This window comes from Haliaeetus albicilla, chromosome 16, assembly GCF_947461875.1.
Source record: "Haliaeetus albicilla chromosome 16, bHalAlb1.1, whole genome shotgun sequence".
In the NCBI taxonomy this organism is placed as follows: Eukaryota; Metazoa; Chordata; class Aves; order Accipitriformes; family Accipitridae; genus Haliaeetus; species Haliaeetus albicilla.
In genome coordinates this window covers 33,135,694-33,160,907 of record NC_091498.1, presented here as the reverse complement: position 1 = coordinate 33,160,907, position 25,214 = coordinate 33,135,694, and the positions used below count along the sequence as shown (strand labels likewise).

The following is a 25,214-nucleotide window of genomic DNA, read 5'->3' as shown; positions in this document are numbered from 1 at the left end:
GCTCAGCTCAGCCACAAAGTGCTGTGGGATATGGGAGTGGGATGCTAGGGTTGGGATTCGCCCTCCCTAATTCTTGAAGCTGTGTACCCACATCTCCTGGGTTGGCCTGGTCAGTGGGCAGCAGGATGGGACCAGACCTGGTGTGGAGTCTGGGGATGCTCATGGGGACCTGCAGGAGCTGGTTTGTTCAGAGCCTGCTTTGCTGTCGGTTTGCAGCCTGGCAAAGCCCTGGCAGGCTAGGTTTGCTCCCAGATGAAACAAGAGTGGTGCCAAGATGTGGCTAAGGTTTGGAGGGGTTAACAGGCAGAGCCTGGAGCTACCAGCCCTGGTGAGCATCAGTCAGTGCCTGCCAGCTCTCAGTCTCTCTCACCCAGCGGCCGCTCGCAGGTTAATCTCTTGCTGGAGACAAGCTTTGCCTCCTTGTCTTGGACCAGCATGCTGCAGTGGGGTGTGCCCAGTGGCTCAGACCCTCGGGGTATTTATCTATGCCTTTACTCCCTAGATTTCCTCGAGGAGGAGGAGGAGGAGGAGGAAGGAGTGGACAGCCCTGAGCCCACAGACCCACCTCCCGCAGCCAAGGAGAAGAGCTTTGGGCCGGTACCCGGAGCCAAAGGGAAAGAGGCCCCGCCAGTCACTGGGGATTATGGAGACGACCTGGACTATTACAGCTTTCGCCACAAGCAGGGTCAGGCCCGGGACGATGCAAGCACGCCTGGGCAGCCGGGAAGATGGAGCATGTCCCGCCAGGCCAGCGCCAGTCCGGCGGCTGTCCTCGAGGACCTCCACGGCGAGGAGGATGTGGGCCCCGCGCTGGAGCCGGTCCATGGGCGGATGCTCAGTTGGTTACCCCAGGATCCTGGCGAGGGCGAGGAGGATGAACTGGGGCTGCTGGCGCCTTCGAAGCATGCTGGGGCCCTGAGCCTCCAACCCCACCTCTCTGTTCCCATCTTTGGTGGCAAAGCCAAAATGCCGGGTCCCAGCAAGGCTGCAGCAACCAGGGAGGACAAAAAACCCCGGAAAGACCAGGAGAAGGTCTACGTGACCAGGCTGCAGCCGGGGAAGCGCAAAGCCCCAGCCCAGGACCCAGCCTTCCCTGGCATCTTCCTTTACCCAAAACCTCTCAAGAAAGTCCATCTTCGCTCCAGGACCCCTCAGAAGCATCCCATCACCTCCAGCAAGCTCCATGCTGTCCCTGGCCGCCGGACCCCCTGGCTCCTGAGCAACTTCTCCAAGGAGAGGGACGCTGCCAGGCGGAAGAGTGCCCGTATGGGTGGCAGGAGGTGGGAACAGCCGTCCAAGCCAGGGACTGAGCGGCGGGCGCTGCCCAGTCTCCTTGCCCTGGGGACCGAAGGGCTCTTCAGTAGGGAGATGCACGAGGACACGACCCCTGCCCCGGGCAGGACAGCGGCCACCACTGATTACAACTCCTCCGAGGCAACCCACTCAGAGGGGACACGGGTGACATCCTTTCTGAAGATGTCAGAAACGACAGCATCCCAGCAGGAGGAGGGAAAGGGCCAGGAGGAAGAGGAGGAGGAGGAGGAAGAGGAGGTGTCGGACTACAGCTATGAGACTGGGGAGCTGCAGCACAGCTGGCTGGAAGACTCCATCAACTGGCAGAGGACGTTCAGCGTCAGCTCGGTGGACTTTGAGCTCCTGCGCTCCGACTGGAACGACCTGCGCTGCAACGTGTCAGGCAACCTGCAGCTGAGCGAGAGCGAGGTCGTCGATGTGGTGGCACAGTACATGGAGAAGCTCAACGAGAAGAATGGAGGGTAGGGAGGGAGCTGGGTGCAGGCAGGAGGTCGGGGGGATGTGCCTTCATCCCGCTTGGCTCCTTGGGGCCAGGTGAGCTGGATGGTGGGTTCAGGCCAACCCCTTGAGCAAGGCAGCTGCGGGGAGCAAAGCTCATGGTGATGGTGCTTTCAAGTGCTTCTCCTTTCCCTGTAGCATCTACACCCTCCTCAGGATCGTCAACGTGGAGAAGCGTCGGGACACGGCTCGGGGGAACCGCTACCTGCTGGAGCTGGAGCTGGCGGAGCGGGGCCAGCGGACGGTGCGGCTCTCCGAGTACGTCTACGTCCTTTTGCACCAGGGCAAGCAGGACGACAGCGCCGAGGCCAACCCCGAAGGGCTGGCCTTGGGGGCCACTGAGCCCCAGCCGAGCACCTGGAGCATCCTCTACGGAAAGCCCGTCCTGTGCCGGCCCCTGCGGCTCAGCTGGAAGCAGGACGTCATGGTGCACTTCGTGGTACCTGGTAGGTGAGAGCAGGACGTGTCTTTCCAGGGTCTCTGCTGTTCCCTCTGCCCTTGGCATCCTCTGCTGTGGGGAAGGCAACCCCTTTGCTCCCTGGTTGTATCCTTCAGGCTGGCCCAAGGGGGATGAGGTTCTCTCTTCTCATGAGATGCTGAGGTTATTGCTTCTAATCAGAAAGGTTGTTGGTTTGGTTGGGGAAGGTGGTGCTCTTAGGACCCTTATGGTGAGCCTGAGGGACATTTGTGGCTGTGTCTGGCAGTGAAGAACCAAGCCCGCTGGGTCCAGCAGTTCATCTCGGACATGGCCCGCCTGTACGGGGCTACGAAGGACGCCAACTTCAACGTCATCCTGGTGGACTTTGACAGCGACGACATGGATGTCGAGAAAGCCCTACGGGATGCCCGACTGCCCCGGTAACCCACCCTGTGCGAGCTCCGTGTCCCACCCTGCTCCCACTGAGGCTGCCAAGGGGGGTCTGCGGGGCTCCTCATGGTGGGACAGGCCATCCTGGTGGTGCTCTCGCAACCTGCCTTTCCTTCCCCAGCCCAGCATGTGTCTCTGCCTCACTGCCCCTTGCTTCCTCCTCTTTTCTGGGGGTTTAAACTTGTTTTCTGCACAGAGGAGTCGGGGATGCAGAAACCTCCTCTGCCGCCGTGGGGGCACCCTCGGCATGAGTTGTAGGCACCCGACCCCCTTCTGAGAAGGTCCCTTCTCCTCACTGATGGTCCCTGTCCCCCTCTTGGCTGTGTCCCTTTCCATCACCAGCACTAACTACCCTGTCCTCTCTCCTCAGCTACCAGTATCTGCGGCGCACGGGGAACTTTGAGCGCTCGGCTGGGCTGCAGGCTGGTGTGGACACGGTCGAGGTGAGCTGGGGGAGAGGAACCAGCTCTCGCCTTGGCTTCTCTCCCAGAACTGTTTCGCCCTGATCCTCTCACTTGTGTCTGTCCCCTCCCATAGGACGGGCACAGTATCGTGTTCCTCTGCGACCTGCACATCCATTTCCCCCCCAATATCCTGGACAGCATCCGGAAGCACTGTGTGGAGGGGAAGCTGGCCTACGCGCCCATTGTCATGAGGCTGAGCTGCGGCAGCTCCCCACGGGAGCCCAACGGTAAGCGGGGTCCCCTCTGCCGTGACACCTTTCCAGCTGGAAAATGTCCACTGCCTGCCTGAGGAGAGCTGCGGTGCTGGGTTTGGGTTACAGCTGGGCTCGGATGCGCAGGGAGGATGGGTTTGGTTTTGCTCTGGCAAGATGGGATTCAAACCCAAGGGTGCTCGAGGCATGCAGGGTGCGATGCCCCCCCAGAACCAGGCTGTCACCCGGTGCGCCCCCGCAGGAGGTGGCAGTGATGGGGACAGAGCTGTGGTGGGAAGAGAGGTTGGGACAGGGTGTTCCTGTGGTTCCCAGGTAGCAGGGAGAGTACAGACGTGATGGCCTGGGGATTTGGGGTCCCCCCGCACCCCTCACCTCATTGCTCTCCCCCTCCTCCAGGCTACTGGGAGGTGAACGGCTTTGGCCTCTTTGGCATCTACAAGTCGGACTTCGACCGCGTGGGAGGGATGAACACGGAGGAGTTCAGAGACCGCTGGGGCGGGGAGGACTGGGAGCTCCTGGACAGGTGAGGCTGGGGGTCCTGGCAGCCCCCTAACCCCCCCCGGGGCAGGGCTGGCCACACGGATTTGGGCACATCGCCTGGGAAACCTGCTCTCTTCTCCATCCGGCTGGCTAAAGGCCGGGGCGATGTGGCAGAGAAGGGGCAAAACCTCCCTTTGGGAGGGCCGCGTCCGTCCCCTCCCTCCCCTGAGCGGCTGTCCCTCCATCTGGCTGCAGGGTCCTTCAGAGCGGGCTGGAGGTGGAGCGCTTGCGTCTCAGGAACTTTTACCATTACTACCACTCCAAGCGCGGCATGTGGAACGCCCGCAGCAAGAAGCCACCCAAGGACTAGCGCCCCGAGCCCGGCCTGAAGCCACTGACCCCCCCACACCCGCCGGAGGCAGGCCACCACCGGCGCCCGGTTGTCCCCAACCTCTGCCGAGGCACCTCGGTGCTGGCACGGAGGGCACCCGTAAATGAACCGCAGTTATTTTGGGAAGGGGGGAGCGGGGAGGGTGAAAGCGGGCGGTGATTTTTTTCTTAAGGGTCTAATTTCTTAGTCAGAAACGAATTTATTAACTCATTAGTGCCGGGACAATGGGCATCCTGCTGTCAGGAGGGATAAAGCCTCCTGGCTGATCCCCAGAGCCGGTGGGTCTCCGGGGACTGTGCTGGGCCAGTGATGCCGGAGGCGGAAAAGTGGTACCCAAGCTCGCAGCCGGCGCTCGCTCTACAGCCCCTTTGCTGGGTCGCCCCCCCCGCCCCAAATGCCCAACACCTTGTCCCTGTGCCAGGCTGGAGAGCTGAGCTTTTTGGGGGGGCTCCTGGTACCCACAGGAGTGAGCCGGGGGTATGAGCCTGCTGGGGCTGCCCAAACCCTCCTGCTCCCCTCCCCGGCACCCATGGAGCCACCGTGGAGGTGAAAAAGGGTTCGGCTCTGCCCTGCCGCGTGGGGACATGCCACTGCAGCCGTACGGGGTGGGGGGCAGAGCCCCTTGGCACGATGGGCCGGCATTGCCTGTGCCTGGGGGGGCTGGGTTGGGATGGGAAAGGGCAGAGCCCAGAGCAGGTACGGGAGCAGGGGGAGAGCAAATGACGTTTCCAAGCTAATTTCTGTGAAATTATGAGGTAGGAAGCTGTTTTCAGGAAGTTTTGTCTGTTTTGGGTTTTTTTTTATTCTTAAAAAATAAAATCAATGTCTTGGCTGGGATTTCCTTCCCCTCCGTCACCCTCACGCCTTGGCAGGGATGTGGCCCTCGGCTGGGCGTAGGGCACGAAAAGCCAGGTTGGCCTCTGTCCCTCACCGCGCAGGCTGGGAGATGCTTTTGCCCACTTGAAATCACCCCTGCTGTCTGTAACACCCAGGGGGGCTCAGGAAGCCCCGACCCACTGGCGTGTCCTGGAGGAGAGAGGAGCTTGCAGGGAGCACGCTGGTGGAAGCATTGGGCTGAGCCTGGCTGGCGCCAGGAGGCAAGGTCAGAAATTCCTGCTGGGACCGAGGAGGAGGATGGGTACGGGGCAAGGATCCGCTCTCTTTGGTGGGAGCGGGCAGCAGCGGCATCACGAGGGGCCCCTTTGCTGTTTCGTGCAGTGAGGAGGAGGAGGAGGCAGCAGCCGTGTTTTGATGCCCGGATGCACGCCTGGGCTTGCAGGGAGGTTTCTGAGCCTCCGCCCCACACCTGGGCTCCTCCGGGGAGCTGCCTGCACCCCACATGCTGCACGGGGGGCTTGCTCCGGTGCCCCCGGGGCTGGTGAGCCGAGGGGAGAGCCACGAGCTGCTCCGCTCACTCCCGCATGCCCTTGCACGCTTGTTCGCCGAGTGGCCGTGTCAGCCCCTGCCCGAGCTCTTTGCTCACCTTTTCCACTTGCACGTGGACGTGCCCAGCTGCACGCAGCGCCTCGTGGGCTCTGGCAAACCCGCTTTGCCTCAGGCCTGGCTGCCGTGAGCTCCTTCTGCTCCTCAGCCGGGTCACCCCGTCCCTACAGATCCCCTGGGCTGCCACCACCGCGTCCTTGCTGCCTTCCACCATGAGCTCTCAACAACTGTGAGCAGCCCTGGGAGAGGGGAGATAGCCCCCAAGTTCCCCCCCCCCCAAGTGTTTATTCCCCATCCACATCCCCTGGGCTCTGTCTGAGCATTCGCTGAGTTTTGGGGTGAGGATGGAGGTGGTGGGCTCAGCAACCTGCTTGCCATCAGAAAACAGCCACAATCTGGGGCGCTGAGGGCTTTTTATCCCTAATTTGGTACTTCTGGCCCCAGGATTTGCTGGGAGGGGATGGTCTCGGCAGGCAGTGGGATTTTCTCTCCATGTGGCACTCGCGGGCTCCTCTCCTCACCCTGCTGCCTGTTTTTTCCAGCACTTTGGAAGTGCTTTGTTGTGGGCGAGGGCTCTGCCCACTGCACCAGGAGTTGGCTTGTGGGCTGAGAAGTCCCGGGCAGGGTGGGCAGCCCCGCAGTCCCCGGGGCCAGCAGCGGGATCCCTAAAGCTGCCTTTCCTTAGGCACAATTTTTCCAGCAGCTTCCCAGCTGGGAGCGCTCACAAAACCACTGGCATCAGAGTAGGCGCTGGGCTCAGCCAAAGCCAGAGCTGCTGCTGATGCTGGGACTGGTGCCACCAGCACTGTCCCCACTGGGGACACTGGTCCAGCCCTGCTGGGCAGGACAATTTGGAGCCAGCCGATGGTGACTGCTTGGGGTAGGGCCAGCAGCAAAATGCCAGGGGGTTTTGCTTCTCCGGCAGCGGCTGAGCTGTGGTCATGGGGACCACGGGGAGCCTCTCCCGGGCCAGGCGTTGGAGCCCCAAGTGACGGTGGGGTGCAGGCAGGTCCCCGCTTTTAGAGGAGCAGCCCCGGTGCTGGGGCGAGGTGTTGGCCAGGCGGCTCGCCCTCCCCCGAGGGGATGCTGCGAAGGCGTTGGGGCTTGTTTGGGGTAGCAGAGACGAACCCCAGCCTGGGGCGGCCTCACTGTAGGGCTGCCTGGGTCGTGGGGCCGAGCGAGGCGGCGGTGGAGGGCGAGGGGGAGCACGGGAGCCCACCCAACGCCTTCGGACCGAGAACTGGCCGAACGTGGCAGCAGCGGCCAGGTGCAGGGGCCTGGGCAGCCTCCTGCCCTACGCTGGCCTTTGCCCAGGGGTCACCTCTCAGCAGCCCCCAGTGAGTGCCGGGTGTGGTGTGGAGCCCGGGCTGCAGTGCCGGTGGAAGCGATGGCCCCCGAACTGGTTTGGCCCGTTTCAAGCACTCCCTCTTGGCTTATCTGGCTTCAAAGGGCTCCTGCTCCATCCCACGCACACAAACATGCTCCCTGTGAACCCCTGGGGCCTGGGGGAGCCCCCAGCACCCCAAAGACCTGTGCCCCCCTAGATCTGCCTCCCCTCCATCTTCTCCTTTCAGCAATCCCAAAGCCCTCCTCGCTGCACCCATGGGTGCCCTGTGCTGGGGAGGTTCAAGGGGGTACAGTGGAAAGGTCATGTTGGACCATGGCCATGGTGGTGGGGGCTGACGGTGATTTTTTGGAGCACCACGAAGGCAGCTGAGATGTGGCTCTGCTGCCTGGGATGAGGCAGCCGAGACCCCTGGCCACCCTGCCAGCATCTTGGCTGTGCCGAGGCTTTTTGTGGAGCCTCCACAAGCCCCAAAAGCGCAAACTTGGCTGCGAGGGGAGCGGGTTTCGAGCGCACATGCAAAACAACGGCGAAGAGACTGGTTGGGTAAGCTCCCGGGGCGGGCCCGTGCCGCAGCCCCACGCCTGCCGCAGACGGCATCGCCCACCCCGTGCCGGGGCGCCCGGCACCCGTGTGGCACCCAGGGGTGCACCCGCCTGCCCGGGAGGATGCTGCAGGGCAACGGCCCTCCGGGGCCACCCAACAAGGTACGTGCCGGCCGGTCCCGAACCCATCAGTGTGGCTGTCCCCGATGCAGGTCCCCTGGGAAAACTGGTGGTACCCACCCTGCCACCAGTCCCCATGCACCCAGTGGAAAGGGACAGCGCAGATGCTGGATCCAGCAGCTGCCTGCTCCTGGCCAACTTTGGCCGAGAGGCTTTTTTCCTCATCTCTTCGTGCCTTGGTTTCCCCAGCGTGGCTCTTGGCACACGTGCGTCGTGGCCAGGCTGCGTGGTGCTGTGTCGGCCACTCCCTGCTTGAAATGCCAATGGCACCAGCAGCCACAGGCTTCCCTGGGGACCCGCTTTTGGGGAACAGGCACTTGGTGCTCAGGGGGTGGGAGAGGACAATGCGCGCCCAGGAGCTGGGGTCTCCCTGGGGACGTGGCTCTGTCACCCCGCAGAGGAAGGGATAGGGGTGCCTCTAGGCTGGGGAATCATTCACTGCTTTAGGGACTCCCAGACCAAGTTATTTAACCCTGTATCACCCTGAATGTGGCTGGATCCCCTCGGGAATCCCCCACTTTTGCTCCAAATCTGAGGGTTTTTTCTGCTGCTTTGCTGCTTTTTAAGCATCCCAGCGCATCCCTGCTCCCATCCAACACTTCCTCTATTAACGAGCCACTTTACGAGGCGAGTGCTGCTGGTTTCAGCTTCAAACCTGCCGCAACCCCCCCCCCCGCCAAACTCCCTCCATGACCCCCCCAGTTTCCATCTTTAAGCTGCAGGGCAGTGTCACACCAGGGGGATGGGGGCTTGGAACGGAGGCAGAGCCTGGGTGAGCGGGGCTGCCAGTGGGCTCGGGGCCATCCCCGGGAGCCCCTCCATCCCCTGGGGACAGAGGGGCTCCTGGGGATGTCCTCAAGACCCTCGGCGTCTGGCACGGGGATGGCAGGCAAGCATCAGCTTGCATGGGGAGCGAACCACCCTCCCCGCCTGCTCCCGGGGGGGAACCCGTGATTCATCCAGGCTCAGAGGGTTGGGAGCGCCCCGCTGAGCTCTGCCAAACTCGGTGCACCCGCCGACGCTCCCTGTGTGGGTGGTGCTGAGGTGGGAGAACGGGGGGGCCTTGGGCTTATCCCTGGATGCTGTACCCCAAAAGGGTCAGGTTTGACCCCTAGGCAAAAGGGGGGACTCCCAGTAAACCCATAGAGTCCCTGGACCCTCCCCCCAGAGCTGGGGAGGTGGGTCCACCCCCCCACATCGGTCCCCAGGCACGATGTGATCGTGGCACCGGGGTTTACAGCCCACTGGGGCTTGGGGAGGCCATCAAAGCAGGGGCCGTCACCCCAAAACACTTGCCCGCAGCTCCTGCAACCCTGCCCCGGCATCAGCCGTTGCTCCTGCTGACGGCGGCGCATTCCTCCGGGACAGCCGCCCTTTTCACCCTCCTAACAAAGCACAGAAGCCGTCCCAGTGTTGTCATCAACGTCCCGGCGTTGTCATCACTGGGTGTCGTAAGCACCAGCTGGCAAAGCCCGTAATGCTTCTGCCAGGCGGGTTCGGAGCGGTGACGCCAAGTGCTGAGCCGTGGCTCGCTGCAGAGCTGAGGCCGCATTGCCACGTTCACCTTCAAACGGCCAAAGCCAGTGCCGGCTTCTCCAGCCGATGCACTGTGCCAGAGCCGATGGGCAAACACCCTATGCTCATGAGCAGGGGCAGAGCCTTGGCACCCGGCTGTGGCTGAGGACAGGCACAACTCTGTTCAGGAGTGAGCAGCTCAGTTAGTGAGTCAGGGGCTGAGGGAGAGCGGTGTGAAACAACACTGTGGGGATTTTGGGAGCCATGCCTGAGCACACCGGGCTGGGGGGGGTACGTGGCGTCCCCACCCCGGCGATGCTGGGCTCGGCGGGTGGGGCAAGCCTAATTAGTACCTGTGTGGTGGCACTGGCTGAGTCACCCCGCGTTCCTTACCGTCAGGCCTGCCGGCGCTGAGCCGCCCCTTTTTTTTAATTTTATTATTACTGTTGTTCCCCGGCTGATTTGAAAAGCAAAGCAGGGAGGGCCTGGCCAGTAATTACTGCCAATTAGCCCCTGCTCTGGCCCTTTGGCAGGCCAGCACCCGCCCCCCCCCCATGCTGGAGGTGTTTGCTGGCCCCATATGGTGGTGGGCAGCCCCGGGGGCTGGAGTTGCCAGTGGGGGCTGCCTGGGGGTCCGGGGTTCTCCTAGGAGGTGGCTCGGGGGTCTGGGGCTCTCTGGGGAGGCTGCCTGGGGCTTGCTGGTGGGGCCGTGGGGGGTCCGGGGCTGGCTGAGGAGCTTGCCTGGGGCTTTCCAGGGAGGTTGCCTGGGGGTCTTGGGTTTGCCTGGAGGGACAATGCGGGGGTCTGGGGCTGAACAGCAGGGCCATGCGGATTTCTGGGCATCAGCGGGGAGGCAAATGGGGGTCCAGGGCTCTCCTGGGAGACCATATGGGGGTCCGGGGCTCTCCTGGGAGGCAAATGGGGGTCCGGGGCTCTCCTGGGAGACCATGTGGGAGTCTGGGGCTCTCCTGGGAGGCAAATGGTGGTCCGGGTCTCGCCAGAGGGACAACGTGAGGGTCTGGGGCTCGCTGGTGGGGCTGCCCAGGGGTCTAGGGGGGTCCATGGGGAGGCTGCCCGGGGTGGGTGTCCGTCTCTCATGGCTGGGGCCGCAGGTACGACCACCCCAGAAGCCCCCCCCGCCCCACCGTGGGCATCCGCCTCCCTCGTGCCCTCGTCCCTGCGAGGTCAGTCCCGGGCACCTTCACCTGCGGCGGTGACGGTGATGGCGGGGGCCCCGCCGTGGTCCCCTCCTTCCCGCTCAGCGGCGGCCAAGGCGTGGCGGCGGCGGGGCGGGCCCGGTGCCTCCCTACGGCTGCGGGGAAGCCGCCGCGCTCACCTGCGCCGGGCGGCCTCGGCCTCCACACCGCCGCCATGCAGGAGACTAACACCTTCTTGCTGTCGGCCCTGCAGCCCGAGGCCGGCGTCTGCTCGCTGGCTTTGCCCTCGGACCGGCAGCTGGACGGCAGGAGCCGGGAGGCGGCCGAGGCCCAGCGGCTGCGCAGCGCCCGCGTCCAGGAGCAGGTCCGCATCCGGATGATGCTGAGGGGGCAAGCGGCCGCCCGCGCCGAGGGCCCCGACCACGCCGACGGCGGCAGAGGTGGGAGAAACCCCCCCCCCCGCTTCCCAGGCGCACGCGTCAAAATGGGTGGCGGGAGACCCTCGGCCGGCACCGGGTTTCGGCTCGCACCCTAGCTTGGGGCTGGGAGGGGTGTCCCCCACCCCGGCCGAGCACCCCCAGCACCGGGGATGGGGCGGCACGGCCCCAGCGTGGGCTTGTTTCACCCCACTCGGGGGTCATGCCTCAGTTTCCCCACCTGCCCGCCACGGGGGGGGGATTGGCACCGGGGGCATCCCGCAACATGCTTTGGGTTGGCAGGGTGGGGGGGTGAGGTTTTTCTTGCCCTGGCATATCCCTCCTTGTCCCCCCCCAGGCTTTGAGCAGCGCCGCTGGCTGGGCTCCAAGCTCCTCCATTTAACGTCTGCGCTCGTGGCCCCCGCCCTGCCGCTTCACCTGGCACTGGCACAGGGTTTCACCGAGCCCCCCCCCCGATCCAAAGTGCCGGGGTACCTCGGCAGTGGGGAGAGACCGCCCCTCGGCACCCCGAGGGCTGCCCCGGGCGCGGGCGTGAGTCACGCTCCCATCACCGCCGGGGCTGGCAGCGTCTTCCCGGCCCCTGCCGGCGGCTCTGGGGCGGTGGCAAGGCGGGAGGACAGCATGGGGTGCAGTGGGGTGGCCGGGTCCCCACGGGGCTCCTGTCCCCAGGGTGGCGGAGCCGGGACTGGATTTTTGGGGGGATGCCTGGTCTGCTAATCTGGCTATGGCGGAGAGGACCGGGCTTCAGCCGCCGCGTCCCCCCGCCAAGGTGGCAATTAGTCCCCTCGCCGTCGGGGCACGATGAAAGGCGGGGAAGCTGCCGCTCGGTGCTGCCGCCGTCTCTCCTGTCTCTGTTGCCAGCAGGCAGGCGAAGGCACTGTCCCCCCACTCCCTCGTTCCCCTCCGCACTGCCAGCACTGCTGCAGCTCCCGAAGCAGGTCCCCCTGAGATGAGTTGGGGGGGAATCTTTGGTACCCAAGACCACCCCTTAGGCCCCCCAGTGCTCACATCGATCCCTCTGTCTCTGTCTCGCAGGTGGTCAGTACGGCACAACCCTGCGCTCCTCCTTCAGCTCCCGCTCCCAGAGCAATGGCTTGGACCCCAAAGCCTCGGTATGTACAAGGAGGTTTTGTCTCCTGCCCCACACTAGTGCCTATCACTGCGGCAGCTGGGGATGCCAGTGGAGACCTAGCTGCTGGCTATAGCTTTGGTTGTGCTAGGGGAGGCTCTTGGCTCCATCCTATCCTCTCCCCACGGTGGGGATGGAGGAGGAGGCTTGTGGGCATCCCCTTAACCCCCCGCTTTCCCCCTGCAGCTCTATCAGCCGCTGGCCAAGAAGGATTTTGGCACGCTGAAGGGCAGCAGCTGGTCCTCACGCTCGGCAGTGGACCTCACCCCGCACAAGCGGATGGCAACCATCAGCAATGGGGGCCTGGCGAAGGGCCGGGGCTACAGCACCGGCTACACCATGTCGCAGGCCGCCAACATCTCACCACGGCCCAGCTCCTTCCACGAGCGCAACTACCGGCCCCGGCAGAACTTCGACACCCTCTCACTGCACTCTCTGCGGCTGGCTGACGGGCCGCTGCAGCCCACCACCATCGCAGATGACCGTTATAGCATCATCTCAGAGCAGCTGGACCCCGTAGGTCACCGTTCCCTCTACAAAAGCCAAGGCAACGGCGGCTTCACTCGCTCCTACACCTTTGAGAGGCAGATGAGTGCCGGCTCCACCGCCAAGGCTGCCTCCGACTGGCTGGAGGGCGGTGAGGTGACCCAGAGCCGCACCATCCGGGCGCCTGCCATGCGCACGCTCCAGCGCTTCCAGAGCAACAACCGGTCGCGGCTTAGCACCGGCTCATTCGGCAGCATCCAGGCGGCCTCGCAGGTGGGCGGCGGGAGCTCATACATGGGGATGGTGGAGCACAGCTCCCGCGCCCCCTCCGTGCGCAGCCTGGCCGAGTCCAGCCACCACCTCCAGGACCAGCGTGCCATGGAGATGTACAACGGGCACAGCACGCTGCTCAGCCACCAGTCGGGGGGGTGAGTGCTAATGGGGCTGGGCCGGCACCGGCTTAGTCCTTGTCCCCGCCTTAGTCACTTGGCCGACTGAGGGCAAAATTCTCCATCTCTTGCCTGGCGTTACCTTGCTGCAAGGGATGCAGGAGGAGGGGTGAGATGGTGGGCACAGTTTGGCCCTGTAGTGATGGACCGTGGCATGGACTGACCTCCAAGCATGTCCCACCTGTGGCCTTAGCGCGTCTCATGGATGCATCCTGAGACGGGAGGGTAGGAAGATGCTCAATCGGCTGAGTCCCAAGAGGGTGACGGGGGAGGGAGATGGATTGATGGTATCCTCTGAGATGCAGGACGTGGTGGGGTGCAGAGGTGGAGGACTACTGTGGGATGCTTTGCTTGGGATCTTCCTCACTTGCCTGTGGCTTCCAGGTTTGATGACATCGACCTGCCCTCCGCAGTGAAATACCTGATAGCCAGCGACCCCAACCTGCAGGTTCTGGGCGCTGCCTACCTCCAGCACAAATGCTACAGCGACAGCAATGCCAAGAAGCAGGTGAGTGCTGAGGAGCTGAAGGAGAAGGGGCTGTCCCCAGCCCCTCTGCTATGGTGGGGCACCCCAGGGGGGGTGGAGGAGATGGAGGGAGCCCCAGCTGAATGGGAGAGCGGCTGGGTGTTTCAACCTGGCTGGGCTCTCCCCTCCCAGGCCCGCAGCCTCCAGGCCATGCCCAAGCTGGTGAAGCTGTTCAACAGCCCCAACCAGGAGGTGCAGCGCCATGCCACAGGCGCCATGCGCAACCTCATCTATGACAATGCCGAGAACAAGCTGGCGCTGGTGGAGGAGAATGGCATCTATGAGCTCATGCGGACGCTGCGGGAGCCCGACGATGAGCTCCGCAAGAACGTTACAGGTTGGAGACGATGGTGGGGCAGGCAAGGGTCCTCCTCCCCTGGGGGTGGCATGTGATGCCCCCACCCAATGAGTAAAGCTGGGGCAATGCTTCACGGGGATGATTTCTTTGCGTCATTGTTACCTAGTCTGTCCCATGGCTGCTCCTAGCTGAGGGTGGTCGGCGTAAGCCCCCTGGGGAGGTGAGTCAGGGTGGACGTGCTCTCCAGCCATTCCTGGGACTGAAGATCCCCCTCTGCGCAGGGATCCTGTGGAATCTTTCCTCCAGTGACAACCTGAAGGATCGCCTGGCCCGGGACACGCTGGAGCAGCTCACAGACCTGGTCCTGGTCCCCCTCTCTGGGCTGGGGGGCTCGGGTGTCATCCAGCAGAACCCCTCAGAGGCGGAGATCTTCTACAACTCTACAGGCTTCCTCAGGTACCTGCTCTGGGACGGCTCCAGTCCTCCCACTGTGGGTAAAGTTTTGGGTGGAAGAAGAGACACCATCTGTGCTGTGTACGTAGGGAGCAAGGTCTCTAGGGCTCCTTTCTGGGGTCCCCATCCTTTGCCATCCCAGGCAAAGCCTGGTCAACCCCATGGGAGAGGTATTAGCTGCCCTCGCCGCGGTGGTGCCCAGTGGCAGGAGGGGGGGTGGCTGTGGGGAAGGCCCTTCTTGCCATGATGGAGCCATGTTCCCCATACAGGAATCTCAGCTCTGCCAGCCAGCAGACCCGACAGAAGATGCGTGAGTGCCACGGGCTGGTGGACTCCATGATCCACTACGTGAACAGCTCCCTGGAAGTGGGCAAGTCAGAGGACAAGGTGAGCCCCGGGAGCTGGGTGCTGGGAGGGTTTCGGTGCCCTCAGACAGGGTGCTGCTCTGTTCCTCCTGGCGGCCGCCTGGCCATCGTGGTACAAAGGCGTGTCTTGATGTGATGGTGGGAAAACCAGCCTGGCTCCGTCTGGGCTTACTGGGCACAGTGAGGCACTGCTGGTGTCATCAGGATGACTCTGGCCAGGGAGCCCCATGGGATTGCACCCTAGGGGACATGCCAGCTGGAGATGCCCTGGCAGACAGCACAAGGACTGACACCCTCATGTCTCATCTGCCCCTGGCCCAGAGCGTGGAGAACGCCGTCTGTGTCCTACGCAACCTCTCCTACCGCCTGTACGACGAAATGCCCCCATCCTCCCTCCAGCGCCTGGAAGGCCACAGGAGGAATAACAGCAACATGGTGACGGGGGAGCTGGTGGGCTGCTTCAGCCCCCAGAGCAAGAAAGCACGAGAGGTCAGTGGCTGGGAGGTGGTGGGCACTGTGATGGCCGCGTCACCTGGGGCGGGACTGGCACTGGGAAGCAGCTGGCAGTGGACGTGATGCTGGGGTGGAGGTGGATGCTGGCCTCAGCTGATGGGTGGGACGTGCGGGTGAGCTCAGCAAAGTGTGAATCAGGTGTGTGGGGTGAATCAGGGTGCCGAAACCCCACTTTGCTATGCCACGGGGCATGACGCAGCCGGGGTGACCTGCCAGGTCCCTGCCAGCCTGGAGCTGCTCAATGGTTGAGGCCAGGCATGTGGGAAAAAGGGGACACCAGCAGCGAGGGATGCCGCAGAGGGGACGTCCCCTGTGAGTCTAACAGTGCCACCCCCATCCCCGCAGCACTACCTGAATGCAGACATCGTCACCTTCACGGAGGTCTCCAAGGATCCTAAGGGCATGGAGTGGCTCTGGAACCCACAGATCGTGGGCATCTACAACCGGCTGCTGCAGCGCTGTGAGCTCAACAAGCACACAACGGAGGCGGCCTCGGGCGCCCTGCAGAACATCACTGCCGGGGACCGCAGGGTGAGGGCACGGGAGGGGAACATCCCCTGGGGCTCGCCCCGTCTTGCCTGGTTGTCCCCACCACCTGGCTAGTCACCAGCCGTGCCCAGGGAGGGGATGCACCTCCCTGCAGGTTGGTACCAGCCTTTCCTGAGTGGGGGACATGGCCATCACGCTACTCATCCCACCTGGGCATGGGTCACCCTGACCTGGCCCCGTCGAGCAAGAGGAGGAAGATGGGGTGGGAGGAGAAGGCAGCCGGCGGCTTCCAGGTGGGAGTCTCCAAGTGGATGTTTGTCTTGGCAGTGGGCAGGCGTGCTGAGCCGGCTGGCCCTGGAGCAGGAGCGCATCCTGAACCCTGTGCTGGACCGCGTCCGCACCGCCGACCACCACCAGCTACGCTCTCTGACGGGGCTCATCCGCAACCTGTCCCGCCATGCCCGCAACAAGGATGAGATGTGTGAGTGCCAGGGAGGGATGGGCAGGGCTGGGGCTGTGGGCAGGAGCCTGATGGATGCCCTCCACCCTTTTTGCTCCTTGGTCTGGCCTCCAGTTACCTCTAGCCATGTCTCAGCACATTCCTGCCTGCTGCACCCCTGCTCACAGCTGAGCGTGTGGTGGCTAGTCCATCCCCAGTAACCGAACACCCCCCCCACGTTGTGCTCTGCCCACAACCCCACCATCTCACTTGGCTTTGTCCTCATCCCCCAACTCCTCTCTCAGGTGCTAAGGAGTCTCAGCAGAGGCTCCAGAGAGCAAAGGGCTTGAAGACATCCCTGGTGCTGCCCTGTGGGTCCTTGGCTGGACTCTCTGTCCCCTCATTGCCCGCGGGAGGCTGCAAGGTTCATCCCTAGGCTGCCGCGTGTCCCCTGGGTCTGGCCACCAGCCCTGACATGATGCCTTTGCCCACCAGCAACCAAGGTGGTCAGCCACTTGATTGAGAAGCTGCCAGGGAGCATCGGGGACAAGGCGCCGCCCGCCGACGTCATCGTGAACATCATCGCGGTCCTCAACAACTTGGTGGTGGAGAGCCCCATGGCTGCCCGTGACATCGTCTACTTTGATGGCCTCAGGAAGCTCTTCTACATCAAGAAGAGGAGGGACAGGTAGGAGCTCCCCGTCTGCTCTGCTGTCCCAGCTCAGACCTGGGGTCCAGTCCTGCTCTCCCCTTACTCCCCTGGTCCAGCGAGGTGGAAGAGGGTCACAACTAGTCTCCCTTCCCAAGGATTGGCATTGGGAGTCCCCAGACCAGCTTAGAGTGGCCTCATGGCCACCTTCCAGCCCTTTGTCCCCTCCTCAGGACACCCTGCTATGGGATTGCCCACTGCTGCAGCCACCTTCTTCCCATCTGGGTGCTTCTCACCTCTCCTGCCAGAACTGCTTGCCACTCTGCCCATTGTGGTGGGCTCCAGCCTTTAGTCTTCTGCCTCTTCCCACCAGTACTAAGTCCTCAGCCCCTCCGGGCCCTTCTGGGCTGGTATCCTTGGGCTGGTGGGCACCATCCCATGCCCAGCGGTAACCAAAGCTCATAGCATCCTCTCCCTGTCCCAGCTCGGACAACGAGAAGTCCTCCAGAGCAGCAGCCAGCCTCCTTGGCAACATGTGGCAATACACCAAGCTCCATCGGGACTTCAAAATGGTACGTACCACCCTCCAGCACCTTCTTCAGCCGGTGGGATCCTGGGATGGATCCCGACAGTGGATCCCAAGGGAGTTAAGGCCCAGGGCTTCACCCCAGAAAGCCACACCACCCAAATACTTCCAGGCATACAACAGGTCCCAACTCCGTGCCTCCCCCTCCTGAAGGGGTGGGGATGTCCCCAGAGCATCATCCGTGTGGTGCCACCTGCACCAGTGGGGTGGGGACAGCCACGTGCCCCGTGTGGGGACAGCGTGGCCACGTCGGTGCCGGAGCAGAGCGGGTTTGTGTTCGCGTTCCCCTTGCCCAGTGAGGCACAGAAAGGGATGTCCTTGGGCAGGAAAGGTGACGGGTGGCCTGTCTCCTTGCAGAAGGGGTTCCGGAAGGAGGACTTCCTTGGCCTGTGAGGACAACCCCCGGGAGCCAGACTGCCCAGCCCTGACTCTCCCTGCCGGGATGCTCCTTGCTGCTGGCCCTGGTCTGGGGAGGCTGCTCACCGCTGGATACTCGCTCTATAGTGTAGCCCCCGCCGCGTCCCTCACACCTCCCCCCTCCACCGGGTTCCCCTTCCCTGGGTGGGGGGACACTTGTCCTCCCTCCTGCTGCAGCCTTAAACCCAGCAACTGCTTTTGGCTCTGTGGTGGGGCCCTGCTGGGACCCCAGTTAGTGGGGGACTGCCCCATGGCACCCAAGGGTCCTCAGCCCCTGGGGATCCTCTCCGCTCCTGGGGAGCCAGCTGCAAAGCTCAGCTTGTCTTGTGGCTCAGCGGAGGGGCAGGAGCTGCAGGGCTTTGGGGACGCTCCTGCAAAGCAATACTGGTGGGGAGGGGGGCTTCTGGGGGCACCCCGTCCCAGCGCCCCAAATCACAGTGCACCGGGGGCTGGAAGGGTGCTGGTGCGGGGTGCGCCGTGGGTTACACACACTCTGCCCTGGTTGGGTGGGGAGGGGGCTTCGCATAGCTCAGGGGGTTTGTGGGAGGTCTGAGGTGGCTTCCCAAATTTTTATGGGCTGGCACTGCGGCTGTAAGGAGCTGGGAAACGGCGTCAGTGACACGGTGCTGAGTCCCCTCCTTTGCTGGGTGTGAGGGGGTTGATTGAGGCTGCCCGTGCCCTCGCTTCAAGAAGCCGGGGCACCTCTCTGCCACGCCGTCCCCATCCGTACACCCCACGGCGACCGTCCCTGTGCAGGCAGAGCCGCTGCTGCCGCTCTTTGCTGGCTGCTCTGCCCAGGGCTGGGCCTGGCCAGTGCTGTGTAAGCAGGATCCGGGCAGGGCCAGCCGGCTTGTGTTTGCTGGAAGGCGTCTCCCCGCGGGGTGGGGAGATGCCCTCGGTGCCTGGCGCGGCTGGTGCAGGTGGGGCAGCGGGTCCAAAGTTCTCCCTGCCAAGGCGGTGGCCGGACCGGGGCACGCGGGTGGGCTGTGGGGTGGCTTTGGTCTGCCAGTGGGTTTGGGGCTGGGTGGGGAGACCCTGCGCTTGGGGGGGGCATGGCACACCCCTTTTGGGAAACAAGGTAGAGTAGGTACAGGGGTGGCAGGGTCAGGGAGACCCAGCGGCGCTGCCAGGAGGGGACGCATCCAGGGCTGGTGTGGTCCCCTCGGTGAGCTGGCACCGGGCGTGGTCCAGGGTGGGGTGTTATGGTGCGTTTGTCTCCCCAGCTCTCCGTGTACAAACTCCCTGAGCGCTGCGTATCCCTGAAATAAAGGCCTTGAACGATGCCCGCCTGCCTCTGTGCTCAGCCGGCATGCGTGAAGGGAGGAGAGCGCCCCGCGGGACACCGGCGTGCAGGTGGGCTCACCCTGCAATGCCAGCCTGCTCGCCACGTCCGGGTGTTGCTCTGACTCAGCGTGGTGGGGATGCTGGCACGGGGATGGGATGCGGCACAGGAACGGGAGACAGCACAATTCTGGCTGCCCTGCTGCCCATGGTTGGGAGAGACCTGCCGGTGGCACCCACATCCCCGCAGATGGACAAGACCCACTCGGAGCAGCAGGATTTTATTGCCACAGGGGTTTCCACGTGTGCCGCAGCTGCTCCTGTCAGGCATTTCCCAGCCTCTGGGTCACTGGGACTGGGGCACATTGCTTCTCAGAGAGCATCACCCATCTTGTGATGGGTGAACAATGCTTGTCCATCATGCAGGAAAAATGTCCCTGCCGCCCATGGCGAGGGAAGGGGGACCTGGCACCCAAGGGTGCCCAGGCACTACAGGCAGGGGTGTCCCCTGTGATGGTTTTCCACCATGGAGCATGCTGCCAGAAGGAGCCGGCTCCTGTCTTTCCCACCGAGACCTTGGCTTTGGTCCCATCATAAAGCCCAGGCTCCTCTGGCCATGATCTGGGACTGTGCAGCCCCACAGGGAAGGGGGATGCCGCCTTTGCTGGCCCGCGGACCTGCTCAGATGTCATCCTCTGTCACCAGGCAGTAGAAGTCTGTGCGGGCGCCGTAGTTGCGTGATCCCAGGTCCGAGATGTCGAGCTCAGGTCTCTGGCCGGCCCTCAGCTGAGCATCCTCCATCACGCCAGCAGCTGAAGCCATGGGAGCACCGGGGCCACTGATACGGGGAGGCGGGAGGCTTCTGAAAACGCACCCTCGGAGGCCTGGAAGGAGCAGGGAGATGGGTTTTAGGTGGTGGGGAAGGGGCTAAACCCAGCCTGCCTGCCACAGGAGGGTGAAGCAAAGCCCAAAGGTGACCTCCAGTGCACATGTCCCCCCCCCAGGAGAAGAAGGAGGGGACAAGGACCTGTACCGAGGTCCCCATCTGGGTGGAGGTCTCCACTGCTGTCCAGGTAGCTGCTGTGCAGGATCAGCATGGGGTCCTTGTCCTCCTGCAGCTGGGTCTGTGGGTCACCCATGGCCCCCTGGAAGGACACCTTGCGGGGCAGGGCCAGGCACAGCTCTTTCCAGAAGTCTGATGACGGGGTCTGCGTGGGGCAGGAAGGAGACGAGCTGTGCTGGGACCACCACGAAGCCAAGCCCAGCCCTGCACAGGGCTGGGGAAGGCTTTGTGGGGCTCAGCTCGCTCTTCCTAGTGCTGGGAGCTCAGCCAAGGCGAGGGCTGTGTTCCTGGCGTGGCAGCGTGCCCATGCATCGGTGGAGAAACCGGCCTGACCTGCTGAAATGCTCCTGAGGGCTGCAGCTCCCAGCCTGGCCCTGAAATGGCCGGAGCAGCCACAGGCCAAAGCTTCACTCTGAGAGCTGAGGCTTCGTGCTGGTGCTTCAGCTGGGGGAGACCCCAGAATGGCACAAGGCACCTGATCGCACAAGTTTGGGGAGCAAGCACCCAGATCTAGGGCTGGTTTGGTTGGTTTTTTTTTTTTAAATTGCCTCTAAAAGATGAGGGCCTCAACCTGCTTTTTAGGAGCACTGAAGCACGGGGAGCAGCTCCAGAGCGTCACAGGGAGGCTGACATAAAATGGGCCACTGGGGATAGAAAGGGGGGTGCTGGCAGGATGGGGTCCTGCTTGGCTCTCACCATGGAGCCGGCTCGCCACACCAGCAAGGTCACTGCGCTCCGGTGCTGCTTCAGTATGCTGATAGCAGGGTGGGTGATCTCCCGGTACTGGCTCTCAAAGACGATGAAGATGGGTTTCTTGGAAAGCTCCAGCAGCCTCCAAAGCCCTTCCCTGCGAGACAGGCACATGGCAGGAGAGCAAAGGACCCACCGGCTCCTCTACCTCGGGAGCAGGCAGGAGCTGCTCCTACCTGAAGCTGCTGTTGCACCAGTCTTGCTCCAGGTACGCGACGGAGAGGACCACAATGAGACGCCGGCACCGACTCACATTCATGATCAGGTCGGCTGATGGCTCTGCAGGCAAAGGGATTTCAAGCCCCCAGGTGATAGTGTTGCCCCTCTGCCCAACCCCGCGCAGGTCTGGTGCCTACCTGAGTTGGGCAGGATGGTTTGCTCATCCAGGAAGAGCTTGTAGCCATAGCGGTTCTCCAGCTGCGGCTTCATGATGAAGTGGACGAACTTTCGGTCATCTGGGGTGGTGGCGTGGGAGACGTAGGCATCGTACAGCTTCCCGTCTGGGGAGAGAGGGAGGGGTGTAATGCCAGGGAGGGCTCTGCACATGGGCAAGCCCCTGGCCTGGGGGAGGCTTTTCCCAAGTGGGGGGCACCGCATCTGTGCCCTTCCCCGGTGCCTCACCATTGATCTCCAGCTCGCCATAGCGATTCCGGTACCAGAGGAGCATGCTCAGGCGACATCGGACATAGAGCCCGGCCAGAAGCACCAGGAGCGCCAGGACCAGGAGGGCTGCCAGCACCGCAGGCACGTGCCCTGCCACCTCTGTAAGGACAGAGAAGGGCACGGTGAGTGTGACTGGTGATCCCTGGACCAGGTTTTCTGGGTTTGGTGTAGATTTGCACCCTGTTGCACTGCCCTGGAAGAGGCAGCAATGCTCCTAACACCCGCCTTGATGAGCCCCATGGGACCCCTGTTCCTGCCCTAGGCAAGCAAACCCTCCTTGGAGGTGCCCCTCCTCTGTCCCCAGCATGTCCCTACCCGCTCGCCGCAGGGTAAAGGTGGCCGTGGCATTGCTGACCCAGCAGGCAAACACCCCGAAGTCGGCATCGTGTGTGAGGTTGAGCTGCAGGATGCTGGCGAGGAGCCGCTCCGAGGCATTTTGGGCAAACCTGGGGTGAGATTGGGCCATGTGGTGACCCACCCCGACGGACAGACAGACAGACAGATGGACATACCCCAGGGTGGGCTCCTTACCAGGTGGTGTCCTGGCTGCTCTCGCTGCCCAGCCACTGCCCGTCTTTCATCCAGGCAGGGACAGGCTCACAGCCCTCGGTGGCCGCCCAGTGCACAGTGCAGTTCAGTGCTATCTGGCTCCCCAGCGCCAGTTCCAGTGTCTCGTTGGTGGCTGGGACGAGGATTTCAGGGGGCACACTGCAAAGGTCTGGGGACACAGTAGGAAGGGGGTTTCAGATGGGAAAGCTGATCCAGCTCCCGGCTGGGCAGGCAACTGTCGTAGCCATCCCGGCTTCCCCGGAAAAACAAGCTCTGCCACGGGGGTCTGGCAGCAAGCGGCGCTTGCAGCTGTTTTTCAACAGGCTGAGCCGGTTTTCAGGGCTGGGACGGACCCTCGCCTGCCCTACGAGGCAAAGTCGGAGCAGCGAGCCGGACCCCTGCCATGCCCACCAGTGAGGGGTCCTTCCCAGCTGAAAACAGGTGAAAGTTTTGATTTTGCAGCCTACCTGCCATGGTATGCTCAGGTGCCGTGCGGGGGAGCTGCCGGCATCACCAGTGGGCCACCTGCGACAGAAGGGCCCCCACGGCGTGGCGTCTTCCGGGGGACAAAGTCCACTTGCCACTGCCGCAGGGCGGGCTGGGCCTGGAATAGATCAGAAATGGCTCCCTGAGTGCTGGCTGCTCTGGGCCGGGCCGGCACAGTGAGGGCCCCAGCAGTCCCCATTGCTCCCCGCAGCAATTTGGGTCGGGGGGGCAGTGGGTGCCACTCTGGGGTAAAGCCAAACCCATGTCCCCGCCACAGTTTGGTGGCCGCCGTGTCACCTGCCCTCCCTGCGCAGCGTCAACTCGCAGCCTGGCTTTCCTGACCGTGAATTTAAGGGCAGGAGGTGATTAATGACCAACCGGGGGCTGCAGGATGTTAAAAATGTGGTTTTGGCTCAAACCAGAGGCCAGCGAGGGGAAACGAGCTGCGGTCGTAGCTCAACTGCAGGGCATGCAACACCTCCCTGTGAAACCACAGTGAGCTGCCCCATGGCTGCATTTGGGGGGCCTCAGGGGGACCCCCTTCATGCTACCAACTCCGTGTCTTGGCTGCAGTGCTGCTTCCAGTCTGACGTGCCCATTGGAATTGCTAATTAAACAGCAGGGTGGTTTATTTATAGCAACACAGGCTTCCTATCTCATGAACTCTTGTAGCGTTGAGCTAAGCCAAGTGGGTGCAGCACTCCCCTCGCGTCAGGAGGCTCGGCGCATTGCTACCCTGCGGCCGTGCCCGGGGAGAGGCGTTAGCCGCACAACGTGCCATGTGTGCAGGCAAGCAGGGAGTGCAAGGATGGTGCAGGGGGACAAGGGGGACCGGTCCCCGGCCGGCATCGCACAACCGGCAGCAGTGCCGCTGCAATAGCCCCACGGGAAGAGGGGGACCAGGGAGGACACACTGCGCCCCGCTGATAAATTGCAGCAGTGCAAAGGGGCACCGCAGATCCCAGCGGTGAGGTCGGGCTCCTCCAACCCCAAACACCCGCAGAGCCCCTGGTGCGGGCAGTGTGTCTGCCAGGGCTGATGTGGAAATAACAAGGACGTCAGGTTGACTGTAAACACATCCAGCATAACTGCTGGGGCCAGGAGGTATAAAAATCTCTCTCAGCTGCCTCTTTGCCCCAGAGCTTCATCGCTCTCGATTGCAAACTGGTTTTGGGTAACAGCAGGGCTGCTGAGGTTGGGCTCATCCCTGGAGAAACCGCGTCTCTCTGCTGCTGGTGTGAAATGGGAAGTGGGGAGGTCTGCAGCGCTGCTCTGCTGTGAAGAGGGATGGAGGCACGTTGCTCCCCTTCAGCACAGCAGCCCTGGTGCCAGGCATGGGGTGAAACTGTGGGTCAAGGTATGCAAGGGACACTTATAACATGTTCAGCTTGAGCAGCGGGAAAGCGATTTGTACCTAAAGTATTAACTGGATTTCTCTGTGGCTGGGGATGGAAGAGCAAGGGATGGAGATGAGGCAGCCCACCTGGTTTTCACGTGGGGAAGGGGATGGGAGACACTACACCGGGGTGGTGTGGGGCTTTCTCTGCCCGATGGGGATGCTCTGGCTCTGCTCGGTCCTGCCTGGATGGGTCAGTCATAAATGGTTTCGCTCCGATGGTCGGAAATAAGGAAGCCCCGATAAGATGCAGACTGATCAGAGAGCTCAGGGAGGCCCTCAATGCCTCCCCAGGCCAATGGAGACACACAGCCAGCTGGGGCCCCTTTGCTCTGGGGCATGAAATGGTGATGGATGCCCAAAGGGCAGCCGGGTTTCAGGGCTGCTGACTGCGAGGGAGGGAGGAGCGCAGGTTAACGGGCAGCAGCACGCTCCCATTTCCTATGTCTTGGGGTTGGGGACACCTCGGTTTTGTAGCGCTCCAAGTGCGGCAGAGGACTGTGCGGATGCCGTGCGGTGGTAGGCAATGGTTGGGCTGCGGCATCCCCCAGAGCACGGCCACAGGGAAAGTGAGACAGGCAGAGAGGCACAGCAGCAAGGGAGCCGAGGGAGCAAGCGGGGCCAGAGAGCCAGAGGAGAGCAGCAGGGCTTGCAGGGAGAGGGTGAAAGCTTGCTGACCCTGGCCAAGACGGCATCGACGCGGAAAGGGAAGCGGAGGCAAGCTGCGTTTACCTTTGGAGCTTCCCCCGGTGCCCTGGCCGCAGGCTTCCTGCCAGTTGCCTCCCTTGTGCGCTGCTCGAGCTGACTGGACCTGCCAGATCAGTGCTTGTTTTTTCTCTTTTTTTTTTTTTCCAAATTTATTTATTTTTCCCCCTCCCCGGTTCAGCCCCTGCCCTTTGCTGGGTTCTCCCGCTGCCCCAATCGCTGGGCGCCAGGCCTGCAGGAGGGGTTGGCCGTCCCTCCCTCCTGCTGCTCCACCTCCACCTGAACCTGTTTGTGGGGGGGGCAATAAATAACTCTGGCTTTTGGGGAGGGGAAAAGAAAAAAAAAGAAAGAGAAAAAAGGAGGGGGAAGGCAACCCACCCAGCCTGCTGGCCCAGCAGCCCTGGGGAGCTGGGTGTACACAGGTTGCACAAGGCTCCCAGGGCCGAGGAGGAATCCCCCCAGCTCTCCATGGCTGGAAAAGCCCATGGAGGTGTTGGGGCAAGATAAAACCCGCACCCAGCATCCGCCACCACCAGTAATACCAGCTTACCGTGCCATGGCGGCAGCCGGGGGCTTGCACTGGAGCGTGCCTGGGGGGGGTTGGAGGTGTCTGCTCGACACAGCGCTGTGGGGAGAGCCCAGGGCAGAGCCTGCATTTTGATGCCATGGTTTG

General features: G+C 63.0%; 3 protein-coding genes across 4 annotated transcripts in view; 2 read left to right on the top strand and 1 right to left on the bottom strand.

Annotated features, from left to right (window-relative positions):
- The window catches only part of B4GALNT4 (beta-1,4-N-acetyl-galactosaminyltransferase 4), a 31,991-nt gene extending 26,927 nt beyond the window's left edge, over positions 1 to 5,064 (top strand). Inside the window, exons 14-20 of the mRNA XM_069804424.1 lie at positions 503 to 1,775; positions 1,951 to 2,258; positions 2,517 to 2,670; positions 3,051 to 3,123; positions 3,218 to 3,371; positions 3,753 to 3,879; positions 4,092 to 5,064. Coding sequence (XP_069660525.1) covers positions 503 to 1,775; positions 1,951 to 2,258; positions 2,517 to 2,670; positions 3,051 to 3,123; positions 3,218 to 3,371; positions 3,753 to 3,879; positions 4,092 to 4,206 — 2,204 coding nt within the window. The 3' untranslated portion in view covers positions 4,207 to 5,064. The remainder of the gene's footprint in view (positions 1 to 502; positions 1,776 to 1,950; positions 2,259 to 2,516; positions 2,671 to 3,050; positions 3,124 to 3,217; positions 3,372 to 3,752; positions 3,880 to 4,091) is intronic.
- Positions 5,065 to 10,274: 5,210 nt separating this feature from the next.
- PKP3 (plakophilin 3) lies at positions 10,275 to 18,925 on the top strand. The gene is made up of 13 exons (XM_069804423.1): positions 10,275 to 10,852; positions 11,885 to 11,961; positions 12,165 to 12,892; positions 13,298 to 13,421; positions 13,572 to 13,776; positions 14,019 to 14,193; positions 14,460 to 14,577; positions 14,877 to 15,044; positions 15,414 to 15,599; positions 15,885 to 16,038; positions 16,492 to 16,684; positions 17,130 to 17,217; positions 17,589 to 18,925. The coding sequence occupies exons 1-13, from the start codon at positions 10,627 to 10,629 to the stop codon at positions 17,622 to 17,624; spliced, it is 2,478 nt and encodes an 825-aa protein (XP_069660524.1). The 5' UTR covers positions 10,275 to 10,626; the 3' UTR covers positions 17,625 to 18,925.
- A 269-nt stretch (positions 18,926 to 19,194) lies between these two features.
- On the bottom strand, positions 19,195 to 25,214 carry SIGIRR (single Ig and TIR domain containing). Of its 2 annotated transcripts, none has more exons than XM_069804422.1 (11): positions 25,092 to 25,214; positions 24,569 to 24,826; positions 22,422 to 22,558; positions 21,937 to 22,123; positions 21,721 to 21,851; positions 21,364 to 21,504; positions 21,099 to 21,242; positions 20,919 to 21,021; positions 20,689 to 20,839; positions 19,963 to 20,137; positions 19,195 to 19,813 (listed from the first exon to the last, which is right to left on the bottom strand). In XM_069804422.1, the coding sequence occupies exons 3-11, from the start codon at positions 22,426 to 22,428 to the stop codon at positions 19,611 to 19,613; spliced, it is 1,242 nt and encodes a 413-aa protein (XP_069660523.1). In that variant the 5' UTR covers positions 22,429 to 22,558; positions 24,569 to 24,826; positions 25,092 to 25,214; the 3' UTR covers positions 19,195 to 19,610. The 2 variants fall into 2 exon arrangements, with proteins under 2 accessions (XP_069660523.1, XP_069660522.1); XM_069804421.1 differs by having other exon boundaries at positions 19,957 to 20,137; positions 25,092 to 25,213.